This window comes from Nyctereutes procyonoides, unplaced genomic scaffold (genome assembly GCF_905146905.1).
Source record: "Nyctereutes procyonoides isolate TBG_1078 unplaced genomic scaffold, NYPRO_anot_genome, whole genome shotgun sequence".
Lineage (NCBI taxonomy): Eukaryota > Metazoa > Chordata > Mammalia > Carnivora > Canidae > Nyctereutes > Nyctereutes procyonoides.
The window spans coordinates 59,207,927-59,226,116 of NW_026575121.1; the positions used below are offsets into that span (position 1 = coordinate 59,207,927).

At 51.3% G+C, this 18,190-nt stretch overlaps 1 protein-coding gene across 2 annotated transcripts in view; it reads left to right on the plus strand.

The window, feature by feature from the left end:
* The window catches only part of ARHGEF7 (Rho guanine nucleotide exchange factor 7), a 126,542-nt gene that overhangs the window by 26,397 nt on the left and 81,955 nt on the right, over window positions 1-18,190 (plus strand). For both annotated transcript variants that reach the window (XM_055335593.1, XM_055335590.1), the window contains exon 2: window positions 2,756-2,842. In XM_055335593.1, coding sequence (XP_055191568.1) covers window positions 2,756-2,842 — 87 coding nt within the window. The remainder of the gene's footprint in view (window positions 1-2,755; window positions 2,843-18,190) is intronic.

An 18,190-nucleotide genomic window follows, 5' to 3' on the forward strand; every position in this document is an offset into this window, starting at 1 on the left:
GCACACAGAGCTAGGAATTTGTGCATAAAGGGCGTTCAAAATTTTACTGCTCTGTATGTGTCTATAAATGAGAAAGAGCCACAAATACCGATTAGGGGTTACAAACAAATTTTATCTACTGAGTGAATTTGCACAGAATCCATGAATGAGGATGGACTGTATTTGTATGGGACTCTTGCAAAAAAAAGTGTGCTCAATAAAATTTGTTTAAAAATGTATTTAGGATACGACTTTGTTGGGGGAAGTGGAATGGAAAGGAGTTGAAGGAGAAGAGAATGTAAAATTTGACTTTTTTTTTAAAGCTTTGTTTATTCATGAGAGACATAGAGAGAGAGAGAGAGAGAGAGAGAGAGAGAGAGAGAGAGAGAGAGAGGTAGAGAGGTAGAGACACAGGCAGAGGGAGAAGCAGGCTCCATGGAGGGAGCTCGATGTGGGACTCGATCCTGGGTCTCCAGGATCACGCCCTGGGCTGAAGGTGGTGCTAAACCGCTGAGCCACCTGGGCTGCCCAAATTTCTGACTTTTAAACAAGAGCTTGTTCATAAATCTTTTATGGAGAGACCAGATGGAGTAGGAAGCAGCTTTGGTTTAGCCACTCACTGGGAAAAAAAACCTGTTTAATTTGGAGGAAATATGTTGGTAATTTCTTCTACGAATTTTTAAACTATAGGCAAAAAAAACTGATTTTTGCCCTCTTCACACCTCTCAACACCCCATTTCCTTTATTCAAACTTTAAAAGACCTGAACTCTTTTAAATGAAGCTGAAGTATTCCTGTGAGGCTTGATGGAATGTTGTGATTTCCCCAAGAAGTGCGTTGAATGTCCTCAAATGTTACAGTTCTCTATGGTGCTTTAGACTAACTCCCCAAATGGAGAGCCTTCTTCCTCTGCATTAGAACGGCAGAGGACCCTGTGCCGCCTCTGGCCTCCTGCTCTGTATTACTGGGTTTCTCCCCCTTTCTTGCCGGGGCAGGTGGTCACTAACAGCCTGCACGCGTGGCAGGTGGCCCTCGCAGTTCTCTCTTGGGCCAAAGCACCGGGGAGCCTGCGCAGGCCCTCGCCGAGGTAGAGGCCCCCCCCCCGCGGTAGAGGCCCCCCCCGCGGTAGAGGCCCCCCCCGCGGTAGAGGCCCCCCCGCGGTAGAGGCCCCCCCCGCGGTAGAGGCCCCCCCCGCGGTAGAGGCCCCCGCCCGCGGTAGAGGCCCCCCCGCGGTAGAGGCCCCCCCCGCGGTAGAGGCCCCCCCCGCGGTAGAGGCCCCCCCCGCGGTAGAGGCCCCCCCCGCGGTAGAGGCCCCCCCCCGCGGTAGAGGCCCCCCCCGCGGTAGAGGCCCCCCCCCGCGGTAGAGGCCCCCGCCCGCGGTAGAGGCCCCCCCCGCGGTAGAGGCGCCCCCCCCTACGGTAGAGGCCCCCCGCGATAGAGGCCCCCCCCTACGGTAGAGGCCCCCGCCCGCGGTAGAGGCCCCCCCCGCGGTAGAGGCCCCCCCCGCGGTAGAGGCGCCCCCCCTACGGTAGAGGCCCCCCGCGATAGAGGCCCCCCCCTACGGTAGAGGCCCCCGCCCGCGGTAGAGGCCCCCCCCGCGGTAGAGGCCCCCCCCGCGGTAGAGGCCCCCCCTACGGTAGAGGCCCCCGCCCGCGGTAGAGGGCCCCCCCTACGGTAGAGGCCCCCGCCCGCGGTAGAGGCCCCCCCCGCGGTAGAGGCCCCCCCCCGCGGTAGAGGCCCCCCCCTACGGTAGAGGCCCCCCCTACGGTAGAGGCCCCCGCCCGCGGTAGAGGGCCCCCCCTACGGTAGAGGCCCCCGCCCGCGGTAGAGGCCCCCCCCGCGGTAGAGGCCCCCCCCGCGATAGAGGCCCCCCCGCGGTAGAGGCCCCCCCCGCGATAGAGGCCCCCCCGCGGTAGAGGCCCCCCCCCGCGGTAGAGGCCCCCGCCCGCGGTAGAGGCCCCCCCCCGCGGTAGAGGCCCCGTACAAGTTCTCCCCCGCTGACTTACTCGCTGACGTAACTGGCTCTAATAGTCGATCACTAATGAAGCACAGGGTATGAATTCGGGGAAGGCAAACCTTGCACCTCGACCCCAACAAGCAAGATTTACGTCGCCAGTTACTTTAAATCATCGTCACTGAACACTCACTCGTCCCACTCTCCAAGCTGGTGGCAGGGAAGAACTGAAGACACAGGGTTCCCGCCAGCCCCTTTACCGCGGAGGCCGAGCTCTCCTGGGACCTTCCCGGCAGGGCAGTGTCCGCGTGGGCCAGGCCGAGGCCGAGGCGCCGGGAGGAGGAGTCTGCACGTGCGTGGGGCCGGGTGCGCGGCGTCTGAGGACAGGACCAGGCGCTGGGGGGGAGGAGTCTGCGCGTGGGGCCAGGGGAGCTGTGTCCGAGGACAAGAACCACGCGCGGCCTCCCCCATCCCGCGCGTGGGGCCAGGGGCACCGCGTCTACCAGGGGGGAAGGCGAGGCCGGAAGAGGCCGCGCGCGCCGGGCGGTGGGGGCGCGGCCTGAAGACGTCACTTCCGGCGGCGGCCGACTTCCTGGAGAGGGTAGGGGCCTGAGATTGGTGCAGCCCGGAGGAAGGAAAGCGGGTGAGGAGAGGCGGCGGCCGAGCAGGCGGGCGTCTGGGGCGGCCGGGGTCGGTCCGGGCCGCCGGGGCCGCCGGGCCGCGTTCCCTCGCCCCCCCCCGGGGCCAGCTTGCGGGGGCCGCCGTGGCGGCGCCCACGGCCTGCGCGCCGCCGCTCAGCGCCTGTGCTCTGTCTGTGTTGCAGGTTTACCCGGAGCCCCGGAGCGAGAGTGAGTGCCTGAGCAACATTCGCGAGTTCCTGCGAGGCTGCGGGGCCTCCCTGCGCCTGGAGGTGAGCGGGCGGCGGGCAGCGGGGCGCGGCTGCGGGGGCGGGGCGCGGGCAGCGGGCAGCGGGGCGCGGGCAGCGGGGGCGGGCGGGGCCAGGGCCGGGGGCCGGGGGCGCTCGGGGGCCTCGCTCGCGGGCCGCCCGGGGGTGTGAACGCCGCGCTTCCAGGGCGGGGAGGAGCCGCTGCGTGCAGCCCCAAGCCGGGCCTTCGCCGCCGGGGCTTGCGGGTGGGTGCCCCACACTGGCGACAACCGTCTGTCAGGGGTGTCGGCGGAGTCTTTGGCCCCTGCCTTCGCTTGAACGCGGCTTCTGGGGGTTCTCTGGGACCCGCCTTCAGGTCTGGGTCAGCCCCTCGGTTCTCAGCGGGTCATCAGGCTTAGCGGGGCTGAGATGCAAAGGGCCCGGAGTCCTCCCAGCCTCACCCCTTTCTCTCCTTTCGACAGCCAGAAATTAGGTGTTCTTCGACGTTTGGTGTTTAGGGTAGAGACAAGCTTTGTTTTGGGGAGCGTACGGAGGCGGGGCATCTTTTCCGGGCTGGGCAGCGTTTCGTCACCGGGCTAAATACAGTTTTTCGGCGCCACTTCTCTGGAAATTTCCTTTTCAACTTATTTTACCATATGCTTTTTCTTGATCTTGGGGTAGGCAGTGCTTTAGATCAGGAGCACTAGTCATTCTTTCATTTAGGAATTACAGGTCAAAGTGGCCGTGGTCAGTTGTGTGCCTGCATCTTTTTCTGCCTGCTGCGTTACCCCCCCGTAGTCTTTGTTTCCTCATCAGAATAGAGATGATTTACGTCAGGCTCACACAGCATATGAGTGCATCTCCAGTGGAACGTATCATGTAGGATGAATTCCGTAGAGCTTTCTTCGCTTCAAAGGACAGACTTAATGTAGGTTTCTTGGAGGAAAAGACCTAAAAGCCCTCAAATCTACAACGGAAGGTCAGACAGACAACGCACCTGCTGCTTGAAATTACACAGGAATTGAGATTTTTAAGAAATTACTCTTCTTATGCATGACTGTGAATGTTAAGGCATCTTTTTAGTAGTAGTTGACATCTGCGAAGAAGTAGCTCATAGTTAAGTGAAAGGCTCTCTTACAGATTCCATAGACCACAGGGCTGTTTAAGAGGCGGCAGCATTGTTTTAGAAAGGCTTTGTCGTTTTACCCTTGATTTCCTTCTTGGGCTGGGGGGAATATGCTTTGCTGGTGAGGATCTTTGCTTTTCCTTGACCTTTGTTGTCAGATTGTATTTTCTTCGAGTCTTGTTTATTGTTACACTTAATTTGAAATTCAGTTTGCACATTAAGATTATAATCTCACAATGTCCCTGTGGGACCCTTCAAGAAAGTATTAAAGTTGAGTCTTAAAAATCCCTCATCCTTCACCCTCTGGAGGTTGCTGTGGAGATTTCATATCCCTGTTCTGTATACTAGTTTGAAGGAGCTCTAAGAGAGGTCACTAACCTCTGTCCTAAGCCTCTTCAACAGTTCTTGGCATACAGTAGGCCTTTCAATACATTTGTAGTTGATTAACTCTTTATTTATAAGGAAACTTGGGTGAGTTGTTTTTAAACAGTAAGTTATCTCTTCTAATAGACATATTGTTATTTTTTCAAGTTCATTTGAAAGTCACACTTAAAATTCATAGTTACCAGGGATCCCTGGTGGCTCAGCGGCGGCTTAGCGCCTGCCTTCTGCTCAGGACGTGGTCCTGGAGTCCCGGGATCGAGTCCCACATCGGGCTCCCTGCACGGAGCCTGCTTCTCCCTCTGCCTGTGTCTCTGCCTCTCTCTCTCTGTGTCTCTCATGAATAAATAAATAAAATCTTAAAAACAAAACAACCCTCATAGTTATCTGAGATAATTAAAATGAGAAGACAGCACATTAAAACCCTCATTGTTGTCATCTCATTTTTCCCCCCTTAGGAAGTTACTCTGAGAAAGCAGTCTGGTATGGTGTGAACCCAACTTGAGCTTTCAGATTTGTTCTAATCAGTGATGTGAAGGGACTGGCCTATCCAGAAACCTGGCCTTTGCATGTGGACCAAGACTTTAAAGAAAAATATGTAGAGAGGGCAGGGAAGGACCTTGCACTTGAAGTGTTTTAGGCTTGACAGCTTTCATTTTTACAACATTCTGAAAGACAGAGAAATTGTTTGAAATGACAAAACCAGTCCTTAAAACTGATAGCTTGAATTCCAGGTTGGCTTTTGATTCAGTACATGTCAAGGTGCTTTTTTTTTCCCCCAGAGTTCAGGGTGAAATGTGTTTGTAATGGACTATTTTTGGCACATGTATTTTACCACCATTTTAAACTATGCTAAGATTTCTTAAAAGAAGAATTGAGCGTAATGATTACTATTATCAGTTGTTTTAATTCAGTGTAGAAAACCGGGTATTTTCTCCAGTGGGTTGTTCTGATTATGGAGAGAATTTTAATTTTAAAGGAGCTTTGTACAGTTTGCATTTATTAAATTTTGAGAAGCAACTTAGGTTTTAAGTTGGAAAAATGATTTTAAACTTGGGGAAAACCTTACCTGTAGGAAAAACCACACAGGTGGCTCGGGTGACCTTTTTATTTTTTCTCTTTGCAACTCATTTTGTATCTTACTTGAATCTTTCATTTCCTTGAATAGTATAGAATTTGATAAGAATTCAGATTTTTCTCCCATGTTCCTAAAGGTAAAGTAAGATCTCCTGAGAAATGACTGTTTAGAACTATCTGGGTAAAGTTGATACTTCTCTTAAACATACTGACAGAAGGAGGTGCAAGCGTGGTTCTCTCCAGTTACTTTTGAGGGTGTTGTATTGAGAAACCCTAGTTTGCCTAGTATATGTAGCAAGGACAGAATTGTTGTGCAACATAGGAGGGAGAGAGTATCTTGCTAATGGGGACTGAGTGCTCTATTGCTTAGTTTTCCAGTTTCCATTTGATCTCTGGTTTCAGTTCTTAGTTATGTCTTTATTGGTAACCTTTTAAAGGACTTCCACATGTTACACGTTTTGCTCCTCATTCTTGACTTACTGCAGCCCTGGTCTGTCAGGGAAGAAGCCTGGCCCAGTGCATCCATTTATTCTCAGCGCTTATCACGTGAACCACCTGTTGTGTATTTTACCTCTAGAGGATAAAAAAAAAACCTCTTGGGATAAACATTTGGGCCTTTTTCCTCCTGTGTCCTCCATGGTGTCCCCATTTCATTGGGGTCCCCTGTTTTCTCCATTGTGCAGGTGGTAAAGCAGGTGTGGGGCACTCCTGAGGTCCTGCACTGCGTGTTGGGGTTAGAGAACAGAGGGTGGCCGCTGGGAGAGGAAACAGGAGTGGCAGATCTCAGAAAGTGGCTGAGTTTGCTCCAGCCTTTTCCCACTCTGCTTCTTCCAGGCTAGAGGGGCAGCTCTGTGCAGGCTGGCGATCTGGCTGTAAGAGCATCTCCTTGTGTGTGAGGGAGGCACTTTGTCTGAAGTCCAGAGAATGAAAAGGAGTTCAGGTGGGTGTTCCAGCATCGGAATCAGCTGGGCTGATATAGTTAGCTAGTGGGAAGGTTTTGGGAAACGTTGCCTTACCTGTTTCCAAAAACCCTCCTCCTCATGCAGTGAAGGACCGATTCTTCTATTATCTTACTATGTGTAATGCTTGGTGCTCTTTGAGATTTTTAAGTCAAAATTATGATTGAAATTTTGTCCAAAAGAATATTTAAAAATCAAAATTAAAATCTGCTTGCTTGGAAACTTAAAACTTGTTGACAAAGGCTTAAGAATTAATTGAAACAAAGTCCAAAGTGTATTTATAGTCTTTTTCCTAGGTATGGAATGCCCCTGGCAAGTGTTACTTTTGTCTTAGATTTAGACAGTTGGATAGTTCAACTGCTTACTACAATTTTGTGTAAAGGTATATTTGAGGCCACATGGCATTTTTTTTCTTTCTTTAGCCAGTCCTCTTCACTGTTGACATAGCCGTAAGCTGGAAGTGGTGGGTCATGAATGACATGGTATTTGACTTTTATTGATAAAATTCTTGAGGTTTATTTGCCATATCTTTGTCAGAACTTGCATTTTATTTAAGGAAGTTGAGTTAAATTTGGGAGATGAGTATTCTCTGAACATCTTGTAGGTATTTGAAAGAAAGTCAAATTCTCTTCAGGTAGGTAATATAGTTATATTTAACTTCTCCTGACAAAAAAGTGTCAAAATTGACCCTGTCTTAAATTTTTGCATCTTGCCAAATTGTTGTGTAGTGTGAGCAATTAGTTACCTGTGTATCCCGGCTGATTTTTCCAGAGTAGGTAACTGCACTTCAGCTTTGTGGGATAGCTCGCTGGTTAGGTAGTGCTGTCCAACAGACAATGTAGGGGGCGCACTCGGTGTTTGGATGGCCTAAGTCTGGATCTGTTAAGAGGCTACCATCTTTAAAATTCAGTAGACTGATACTTGATGAATACAAACATGCCCATACATTTTGTATGTACTATTTTGTTTACTCACAAATATCCTGCACTTGAGCTAGACCTGGGGTGGCTGGTGGGTCTTGGGGCCCAGCTCAGTAGGTGAGCATGCAGGATTTGTACTCTGGTCTGGGGGTTCCACCCAGCGAGTTCTTCCATGTATGCTGCCGCCTGGAGTGCAGGAAGCTGAGTTGTTTCATGATGGCAAAGTAGTGCTATTGGACTGATTCCTGGGAAGGGCCATAGGTAAGTTCTGAGTTTAGCTGGTGGCAGGGCTGGCTTTGTGGGCGTGCTCCCCCCCACCCCCCCAGGTAGTCACATAGCTCTGTACTTGGTTTAATGTTCTGCTCATATCCTCTGAGATTCTGAAGAATCTTGAACCAGGAGGTCTGCATTTTGTTTGTGCTGGACCATTACAGATTGGATGGTTGGTCTGCCCTCGTGGTATGGCTTCCACTGTCCCAGCTCGCCAGAGGCCTGCTGAACAGTGACCGTCGGTGTGCCCCTCCCCAAAGAGAGACGGGAGTAATGAGCTGGAGCCAAGTGTAAAGAAGGAGAGGTGATGGTGTCTCACAGGCTGGGAATTCCTGCCCTGTGTCCTGTTGGCCTGAGGCCAACTAAAGTTTCTGCCATGGGCCAGGCAGGCTTGGGTGAGCCCAGTAGGCTGTGTCCCTTACCCCAATGAGGAGATGGAGACGTGAGACTTAATTCTGGACCTCAGCCATTGTCCATCACACTGTCCATCACACCGTGATGGACATCACAATGTGAAGCCGACTGTCGTGAGGGTGCTGCTTCTGTTACAGAGTTAGGATTGCGTCCTCTCTGGTGCCCTGAGAACTGTCCTGGTGTCCAGGGTACCGCCAACCCTCTGCCTGTCCGTGGTAATGGCAGGACCTAACACAGACCCAGGGTTTTGTTTCTGAAGGATCCTGTGGAGCAAGCAGTCCTCTAGGATTGTGGTGGATGAGGGTGTGGGAGCTGACTTGCGCTTCCCCTTGGAGAACCTCCAAGGTGAGGAGGGAGGAAGAGTCTTTGATTTGTATGTAAACTTTCAGTGCCTCCATGAAAGGGGACTCTGCTAGATATAGGGCAGTGGGCCAGGTGCTCCTGAGGCTCCTGCCAGGTCTGCAGTGTCGTTTTCACTGTCCTCTTCTGTGGCCTCACCTGGCCACCACTTCAGGGTTGGACTTAGCCCAAGAGTCTCTCCCTTCTTCCACCCTGGTCATGGAAGACAGTTGCTAAGGCCTGCCTGCTGGGCTTCCTGGGACACCCATTGAACGTGGTATCAGTGTGGCTGCCTGGCCAGGCTCCTCTGGGTTGTAGAACTGCATCCAACAAGTCGGCCTGAATGCCAAAGAGTGCTGGCATTCCTTCCTGTGTGCGGTGGAATGACATGGCTTTTGGCTCCCACGAGAAGGCAGTTCTGCTCTACCTCCTGTGAGCACACCACTCACGCTCTGCTGCCCCTGGCTGTAGGTGCATGCGCCTGTCAGCTTCCCTGGGGTGGGCTGATGGGATCTGGCCTTCATTGGCTATGGGCTGTTGAGCTACTCCTGTAGCCTGCATGGAGGCTGAAAGCAGAGTCTTCAGCAGCAGGACAGTGAGGGAGACTTTGCACTTGTGAGGTGTTGGAGCAGGAGGGGACATGAAGAGGTCACTGTAGCCTAGTCTCCTGTTTTTAAGCAGGTGGAGACCCAGAGATGCATGTGGGACATGCATGCGTTCCTGGGAGACTGTGCCAGGAGGGAGTTGTCTGTGTGTTTCTCAGGTTTGCCTGGCTGGTGGGGGCAGGGGAGGGCCTGGGACTGAGGAGGGCATGGTGGGCTCCCTGAGAGTCTCCGCAGGTGAGCCCCTCCTGCCTTCTCTCCTCATCTGCTCTTACTGGATGCTGTGGTGTTCCCCTTGGCCTCCTCTCTCATGCCTGCTGCCTGCGCTGGCCACCAGCATCCCTTGCCCCAATTACCATAGTGGCCCCCTCCTCCTGCAGGCAGGCTTCCTTCATTTTTTTTTTTTTTTGTATATTTTTTTAATTGGGGTTCGATTTGCCAACATATAACACCTAGTGCTCACCCCGTCAAGTGTCCCCCTCAGTGCCCGTCACCCAGTCACCCCATCTCCCCGGCCACCTCCCCTTCCACTACCTCTTGTTTGTTTCCTAGAGTTAGGAGTCTCTCATGTCAGGCAGGCTTCCTTCAGACCCATGTTTCCCTTCTGTTGTTTCCCCCTTGACTCTGATTATGCTGTGCGTCTTAGACTGAAATCCAGACTCCCTGGAAGTGAGGGGGAGCAGGACAGGAGACCAGGGCAGTGTTGGTTTGGAGGCTGTAGGGGTCCTTCCAGCCCTCTGAGGACCCTGGCCTGTCTTCAGGGATGTGGGGCTGCAAGAGTCTCAGGATTACCTTGGCTGCTACTTGGGGTATAGACTACAGGGAGTCCAGGACAAGAGCAAGAAAACCAGAAGAGGTGATGGCCCTTGACCTGTAGTGGGGACCGCATCCGTGGCAGGAAGTGTGTATTCTCGTTTCATGCAAAAGGTAGGGATGACTTCCACATGGACTGTGTCGGGGTGTGAAAGCCGAGTCCGAGAGGACCAGGCTCTGGCCTGAGCAGGAGAAGCTGTTGCCTTGGAGACAGGGAGTCTGCTGATGTCCTGTGGGGTGCTTAGCATCAGACGTACTGCAGTAGAGATGTTGGATGTTTGTCGGTGGGGGTCAGTGAGGTCTGACTCAGGACGTGGCCCAGGGCCTGAGCCGGACTGTCAACTTTCACTTCCACTGTGCGAAGCACCTTCTTTCTCAGACTGATTTCAGGACGCCCTGTGAGGAGGCTGGGTTAGGTGTCCCCTTCTCCGTGGCAGTGGGCAGTGCTGTGTCAGTGTGTGCTTGTGTGTGGATACTGTGAGCATGGAGGGCAGTACCTGTGTACTGGGTTGCCTTGTACTTCTGTCCCCAGTGCTGGCATGTAGTAGGCTCTTGCTTAAACTGTTGAACACAGGAGTCTAAGGAAGAGTGGCGGGTGGTGATTAAGTTTAACTCTTGTTGAGATTCATGGTCTAATGGCTCCATCTTTTGTAGTTCCTGTTGCCGTGGTCTGCTGGGCCATTTGGACGTGCTGTCTTAGGGTGGCATGTGGGGAGCATGGTCTGTGCCACGGCGAGCTGAGCTGCTGGAGAAGGCTCCGTGTGTGGAACCAATGACACTGGGACGGCTCGGTGGTACTTTGAGGGGGGACGTCCTCTCCTTGTGGGCCAGGCCTCAACATGGGTGCCAGAAAGTTGTGTGTGTGTGATGGCGGGCCACCAGAAAGTGTGGGAAGGGTCGCCAGCAGTGAAAGACACTCAGGTCTTTGGGACTTGTTTTCTTCTGTAAAGTAGTTTAGGGTTTGGAAAATGTGACTCCTAGGTCTTGGGATTGTTCTCTGTGGTTACAGAGGCAGAGGTGGGATACTGCACTATTTTTACATTTGATTCTGTTGATAATGTTAGCTTCTTGCTCCCAAAAGGCATTTATTTTTAAAATTCTAGTTGTTTGATCTGTTCATGGCTGTTAGGTTTTTGTCAGAGCTCCCTCTTGGAGCTTCCTCATGAAAGGTGCTTCTCTAAGAAGGGGAGGCTGGAGGTTTTCTAGAGATGTGACCAGGCCACTTCAGACACAGGGCTTTTAAAAGGAGAACCTGCTTTGTTGAGTAGAAGCTGCAGGGTCATGGTGTGGCAGTAGATCCCTTGTTACCTTTCATTTGGTGCCTTCAGTTGAGTTTGAAGAGGGGTTCTGATCTGTCACGTTTGTTACCTTGCATCATCTGGAAACCTCTCTCCCACACTGTATTGTGCACCTGGGGAGCACTGCTGTGGCCGGCCCTGTCCGAGGGTGGAAGAACTCACTGCTCACTTTCCTAAGCTTGATCCTGGAAGTACTTTTCCAGAACAGCAAAAGCTGCTTGTATAAGCTTTTTAAAAACAAGCTATATATTTTTTCCAAGATTAATAAAACTAATTTGTACTCATTATAGTCTTTGGTGTTATACCAGATCTATGAGCTGAAGTGACAAATTGCTGTTTCTGTCAAAGGGAGAAATAACTTGAGTGTGTAGATCTTAGAGTATTTTGGGTTTCTGTGACTATATAGTTGTTCAGTAAAATTGATTGCTGTGTTTGCATTTTAGTTATGAGACAGCCAGTGTAGCGCATTGGTTTTCTCTTGCAGCGTAACAATTGAGTACAGATGTAGCAGCTTAGCCTTGGGCAGTGAGGCCAGTAGTCTGGGGAGCTTGACTGGGCTGTGTGTTCAGGGTCTCAGAGAGGGGGGTGGCTGGCTGGGCTTGGAGGGAATCTTGGGGCGAACCTTTGTTTCCAAGTTCCCAAGTAGTTGTCAGGACTGAGGGTCCTTTTTTCCTGGTGCTGTTGGCTAGGTGTCCCTCTTTGCTCCTGGCACCACTCTGTTCCTAGCCATGGGCCCTTCATCTTCCTGCCAGCAGGGGTGCACCTGTATCTAGTCCTGCTGCACACCTCTGACTCCTCTTCTGTTCCTAGCAGCAGGAGGGTTTTTGGAAACGGCTCATAATTAGATAGGGCCCACCCAGCAAGTCTCCCTTTGAATTCACTCAGGGTCAACTGATTAATATCCTGAGCTGCATCAGTAAGAATCCATTTGCTGTGACTTGTAACAGCACGCCCACGAGGATGTCCTGTCACATTCCAAGCCCCGGGCTTTGGGGTGGATTTGGAGGACCTGTTGGAATTCTGCTTCAGGTAGTATTGAGAACAAGGCTAGAGTATCTGGTGACTGGGGTATAGTCTGGCTCTGCACCGATAGATGGGTGGCCCCAGCCTCCTTTCCATCTTTAATCAAGCCATGTGAAACAGAGGGGAGAGGCGACTAGTACCCTCCCCCCAGCTGTGCTAAGGGTTAATTGAAGCAGGGTGTCTGCGATAACAGGTCCTTTCACAGTTCTAGGGTGTCTTAGTGCTGACGTGAGCATGACAGGGACAGCACTGGCTCTGGGGGGACGTGAAGTAGGGTAGAGATGGCAGGAAGGTGTTCGGCCTCTGAGACAGGAGAGCTGTTCCGGGCATGGCGGGAGAGTTGGGGGACTTACTGTTGATACTCCCAGTGATGTCACCTGTTTTCTGACGAGTCGAAGTAGCTGGGTTATATATGGTTGGCTTCTTCCCCAGTCAGGCATGTCCTTCTCAGAATGCCCCAGCCAAGCTGTGGCCAAGGGCATGTTGTCAGGTTGCATCTGGCTACTTTTTATTCAGGTGAGACATGAACGTAGCCTTTAATTTGTTCTTGACTCGTTGTTCTCCTGTTGTGCTGCCTGCTGTGGGATGGCCCGGGTGGCCTGTACCCCTCGTCCTGCCAGCCTGTCCTTGGGCACTGATCATGCCACCATCCTGCTGAACAGCTGCCCTGGACAGGCTCCAGTTACTCAGAGGGCTGTGTCCTGGAGCTTTTCCGTGGTGAATAGGAAGTCTCCTGCCCCCGCCCTTGGACTTTACATTGCAGGTATGTTGAACCACTTGAGGTGTCCTGGGTAGTATTTACTAATTGGCTCATCAGAAAATAGTGGCGTTTGTTCTGTGCCTCTGTCGTGCTAGCGGCTTCATGTGTGGTGTTTCAATGTTATAATGACTTAATGAGCTGAGACCAGAGCTAGAGGGGTTCAGGAACACAGCCCTGGTCACTGGGCCAGGGTCAGGCAGGGCGTCCTCCTCGAGGGCCCTTCCTGATGCCTGTCCTGGGTGTGCTGGCAGCCCCTCATGGAGCTGATCACCTGCATGGGCTCTGCACACCCCCTTGTCCCTGCCGCTTCTCTCTGTGGCTCTGTGCATACTGTGTCTGCGTGTGTTAGTGTTAGGGCAGGTCGTGTCTTCGTTTGAGGTTCTGCTGTGTCTCGGTTCAGGGGCACCGAGTAGATGCTGATGGAATCGGTAAAGCACACAGTGTGGAGCCCTGGCCACACTGGCAGTGGGAGGGCTTGGAGCATCCGTAGAGCCTGTGTAGGTCTCCTCACTGCCCTGTTCACGCTGTTCTGTCTGGTCAGCCCTTCAGAGCCTTGTGTCATTGGACTTCTTGCAGCTGGACAAGGAGTCTTCTCCCTTCTGATGAGGGCGTCAGCCTGAGGGGACAGGCAGCCAGCTGTGCAGCACTGGTTAGTGGGTGCTGGTCCTGCCTCTTCTTGGGGCAGCTGCCTGGGGGTCTGGCGGTTCTGCTGTCCCAGGAAGCTCTCTTTCTTACCACTTTGAAGGACCTGGAGCCTGGTCCCACAGCCAAATTTGGCAAGTGTCTGTAGCTCTGTTGTGAGGAACTGTGTCCTGCAGACGGCAGCAGAGCAGCAGTACAGCTCTGTGCAGTGTCCTCCACCTCCCTTTGCAGAGAGGGGAAGTCCTGTCGTTCTGCCCCACCCCCCCCCCATCTGGAGATCCTAGGAGGATCTAGGGAAGGGTGGGCATGTGTGTAACCAAGTAACTGTTTTGTTTCCTAATCTAGAAGAGGTCCAGATTCTTTGCTTTTGGCAAACTGGTTCTAGGTCTGGCGGTTTTGGAAACCGGTCAGGTCGAGGCATCTAATGGAGATGAGGCAGGTCGGATGTGTCTTCTGCTTGTGTGTGGTACTCTCAGAGGAGGAGGGCAGGCCTGCAGTGTGCTTGCAGTTGGCTGCCTAGGGGCTGTTGCTGTGTACATGTGTGTACGTGTGTGTGTTGAGGGGGGAGGAGGTAGGGGCTTGTCCAGACAAGCCAAGCTAGTTTGGCTGGCTGCACACTTGTCCTCAGTGTCGCACAGAAGGGCTCTCCCTAGCCTCAGATGTATCTTGACTGGCCCAGGCCACTGGGGAAAACTGTGTAGGAAACATGGATTTTCCTGAATGATACTAGGTTACATGGGTATTTTTTTACTTTGCAATTGGCAGGATGGCTATTGTTGGCCAACTGGGGGGGGGGGGGATGGTTTGAGGGTTTCTTATTTTTCAGTAAGGCCTTGTGAAAACTATCAGGACTGGTGAGTGGGAGCAGCATGAATCGGAGCTCAAGCGTGTATGGTCTGAAGAATCCTGAGGGGTTTCTGTGCTCAAGAAGGTGCTGGTCACTTACTGTGGTGCCTCTTCTTCCTCTTCACTGCCTTGTGTGGAGCTGCTCTGAATGTCTGACCCTTCACTTCTCTCCTTTGGTTTTTAAAAACAGAATCCCAGTTGGCGTTTCTGGGAAGGGGTTACCCCCTTTTCATGACGGGTAGTTGCCCTGTGGTAGTGCCCCACAGTCCTTAGGTCCTGGGAACCAGCGAGAGGACCAGTTCCCAGTGGGTGATGACAGAACAAACCCCATGGCCTCTCAGACCATGTTTAGATAGGAAATATGCCCTTAGTATGTTTTTTTTTTTTTTAAATAGTTTTCTAGCCAGAATATGTATTTCCAACCTATTTTGTGAGTGTGTGCTGGGTGTTTTCTTGTTCTCTAGAGAAACTAACTGGTCTATCCTTGACGTAGCAGGACAGGACTTGCTGTGGCATCAGCGTTTCCGACCTTGAGGCAGGGGCACATGTCTCCTTCCCCTCAGGGAGGATGTGCAGGTTAGAACAGGTAGTGTCTGCTTGGGTGGCAGTGTGGAGCTTTTAAAATACTGATTCCAGGGTCCTTCCTGGAGAGTTAGACTTAGGTTTGTTTTTTTGTTTCTTAAAGATTTTATTTATTCATGAGAGCCAGAGAGAGGCAGAGACCTAGGCAGAGGAAGAAACAGGCTCCCTGCAGGGGAGCCTGATGTGGGACTCAATCCCGGGACCATGGGCATGACCTGAGTAAAAGGCAGACGCTCAACCACTGAGCCATCCAGGCATCCCTTAGTTTGGCTTTTAAAGCTAACCCAGTTGGGTCCCTTGGATTTGGGTTTGGTGAGGTCAGGAGAGGGAATTGTTGGTTTTCCCCATGCTTGCAGGAGAGCCGAGGACCCTGCCCAGCTAGGATGGGCAGGGAGGGAAGTGTGCTTTGTCTGGCCTCCTCCTTGTGGGGCTGGGCCCACCCAGGGCACAGAGGGTGTGGAGAGGCGGTGAGGCAGCTGTGGAGGCCCCGAACTGACATGGGGCCTTTGGGATTGTTCTTGTTGAGTCCTTGTGTGGATGATGAATGCTTTTCTACTTAAAAGGTCCTGAGGGTAGAATGGGTGTGCTTCAATGAACTTCCTAACCTGCCTCCTGCCTTTTACTTGGAAACACGTAAGCTGACTGCGTGAAAGGTTAGTGCCAGCGTCTTGTGCCCTTCACTTAGTTTACTATAGAAACACTTTACCCTTTCCTCTGAGTATTTACGTACTTTTATTTTGCTGGTCATTTAAACTATGGAGTAGGCCTCAAGATCCTTGCCTCTGAATACCTAGCATGTACATCTTTAAAATGCGAACATTCTCCTTTAGTTTCCAGAACAGTTCTTCCACCTTTATCATTTGTTAGCACTTTGGCGTTTTTGAGGAGGCCAGGGTGGCTCTCCTGTAGAGTGTCCTGTGGTCTGGGTGGCATCTGGTTCAGGATAATCCTTTTCAGTAAGAAGCCTACACAGGTGCTGATAGTATTTCCACGGGTCCTATGGGGATGTCCTTAGTGCTCACCTTTCATACCGCCTGTGCTAAGCTCCATCATGTGGCTAAGGTGGCATCTGCTGGACCTCTGCATTGTAAATGTGCCTGTGTACCTAGCATGTAACCTGTGGGGTGGTGCTCCAAAGCCTTTCACATGATGCTCTTAGCATCTCATGATGGTCCTTTTGAAGTAATTGCTACTGCGGTGGCAGCCAGGTGGTCCTTGGGCCTTCTGGCTTGCACTGCCTTTGGGACATCAGGTCGGGTCAGCAACATTTGAGGGTAGTGATCGGCATCCAAGTTAGAAAGTTGTGTTTTGGTCTGTGGGAAATTACCTCTGCTTTGCAGAATCTGAAGGTAATACAGTATCTGTGAACTTAGCCATTCACTTCTGAGCTCTGTATTACCTGTTTGAAGATTTTCCATCCAGCAGAAGTCAGTCTCTGACTCCGCCTACCCCCACAAGCTGCATTTTATCCACATGGACTTCAGGAATGAGTAGGAAGGTTAATTGAAGAGGAAGGAAAAAATACAGATAAGACTTGGTGTGTATGAGGAGAAATGATAGAAATGCAGAAGTAGAAAGTTTTTAAAACTGAATACCAGCAACTTCATGGGGATGGTGACTGCTGAGTGGCTCCCAAGTGCCAGGACAGCCATAGGGCAGTGCTAAGAGGCAGATGCAATTAGCTCTGGGACTGGAGGGGACACCGACCTAGAGAGAGGGTCAGAGAGGTGCACCATGGCTTGTGTTGACTAAGTGGCAGAACTGGTATTTAAATCCAGATCTAGGAAGAGGCCAGTACTGCTAAGTTTAGAGTAACTGCTGAAACCAAGGAACGGTGGTGGTGCAGCTGGTCAATGCTCTGCACATGGAAGGGCGAGGGGCGTTTCAGGCAGCTGTGTGATGCAGTGTCTGATTCGTAACCACACTCCTCTAGAGACAAGCAGTCTGCATTGTGCAGTCGGTGCAGTTTTATGCGTGATTTAGCCAGTGTCCCTGCACAGTTTTAGCCTCTGCATATCCTCCATCGTTTTGGGTATGATATTCAAGTTACATGAAGCCATTCAGTGTAGTGAAGGATTTGTAACCTGGGAAAGACTTAGAGAACAGCTTTTTTTAATGCTTGAGTAAATGCCATCCTTTTTGGCATTTGCTAATTGTTTCTCAGTGGTGAGTTTATTAAATTGGTTCTAATGTAAAACTTTTTTTTAATTTATGGACCATTGTCAGGACTTCAAAAACCTCAAACAGTTGTTTGAAGGTCCAGGGCAAGGCCATTTAGGGGATGGGAAGCCTGTATGGTGGATTTCACATTGCCCCAATTTTGACATCTCTTTGCTAAGAGAAGACCTGGAAACTTAACTTCTTCTAAAGTGAAACTTAATGTGTTCAGGATGTCTTTCAGCGTCTTGTTGGGATTACAGTTTAGACCCAATCCCTGGAAGAGAGAAGAAGGCATGTCCTGTACCTGGAGATGTACCATTTAGGTAGAAGGAGAACCTTTGACTATTTTTTGGATAGAATAAATCGAAAGAAATTGAAGAACAGATTTTATTTCATTTCAAGTGGAGAATGGGGAAGGTGATCATCAGTCTGTGCACAGTTGACGAGGATGTTCTTGATCTCTGCTTTGCCCTGAGGGCTGCACAGATACACAGCGTGCCTCTTTCCCTGGAAGCCTCAGGATCCTTGGGTAGCAAGTAGAACAGATATGTATAAATAACCAGGATCCAGGGCGGAGGCTGTAAGCCCTGCAAGAGGGGCAATGACATGGGGCTGGGATGTAGAGAGTACCCCTTCAGATGACCAGGCCCAGGAAGGTGAGTGGGGAGACACCTGCATAGGTAGAGTCGGCTGCAGCCTCCTTAGCTGGTCCTGGTTGAGTTGAACCAACGAAACATCCTATATTTGATGATGTCCTGAATAGGAATCGACAGAGAAGCTGAATTGTGGCATTCTGGTCCTTCCTTTCTTGGGATATGCGATAGCCTTGAACTTGAGAAAGTTTCTAGTGTTGGAGACTAATAGGGAAGGGTGGTCAGTCTAGACGGGTGCCCAAACTCTTGAACACGTCTGGAATGGGGACCAGTAGATAGTAGAGTGTTCCAGAGAGGGAATGTGCTGGCAGGCACGTGGTAGTCCTGTCCTGTCGTTGTGCTCATGCAAGCCACTCAAATGGTACTCCCTTGACAACATCCTCATCTGAACATCTGTCTGGATGTTTTGATGACCTCTGTTCAAGTTTCCTGTCAAACACCAACTACTATCTGTCTTTTCTGACCACTTAAAACTTTTCTCATCTGGTGAAAGTTCTGTGTGCATAGCACTGAACAGTTTAGAGAGTA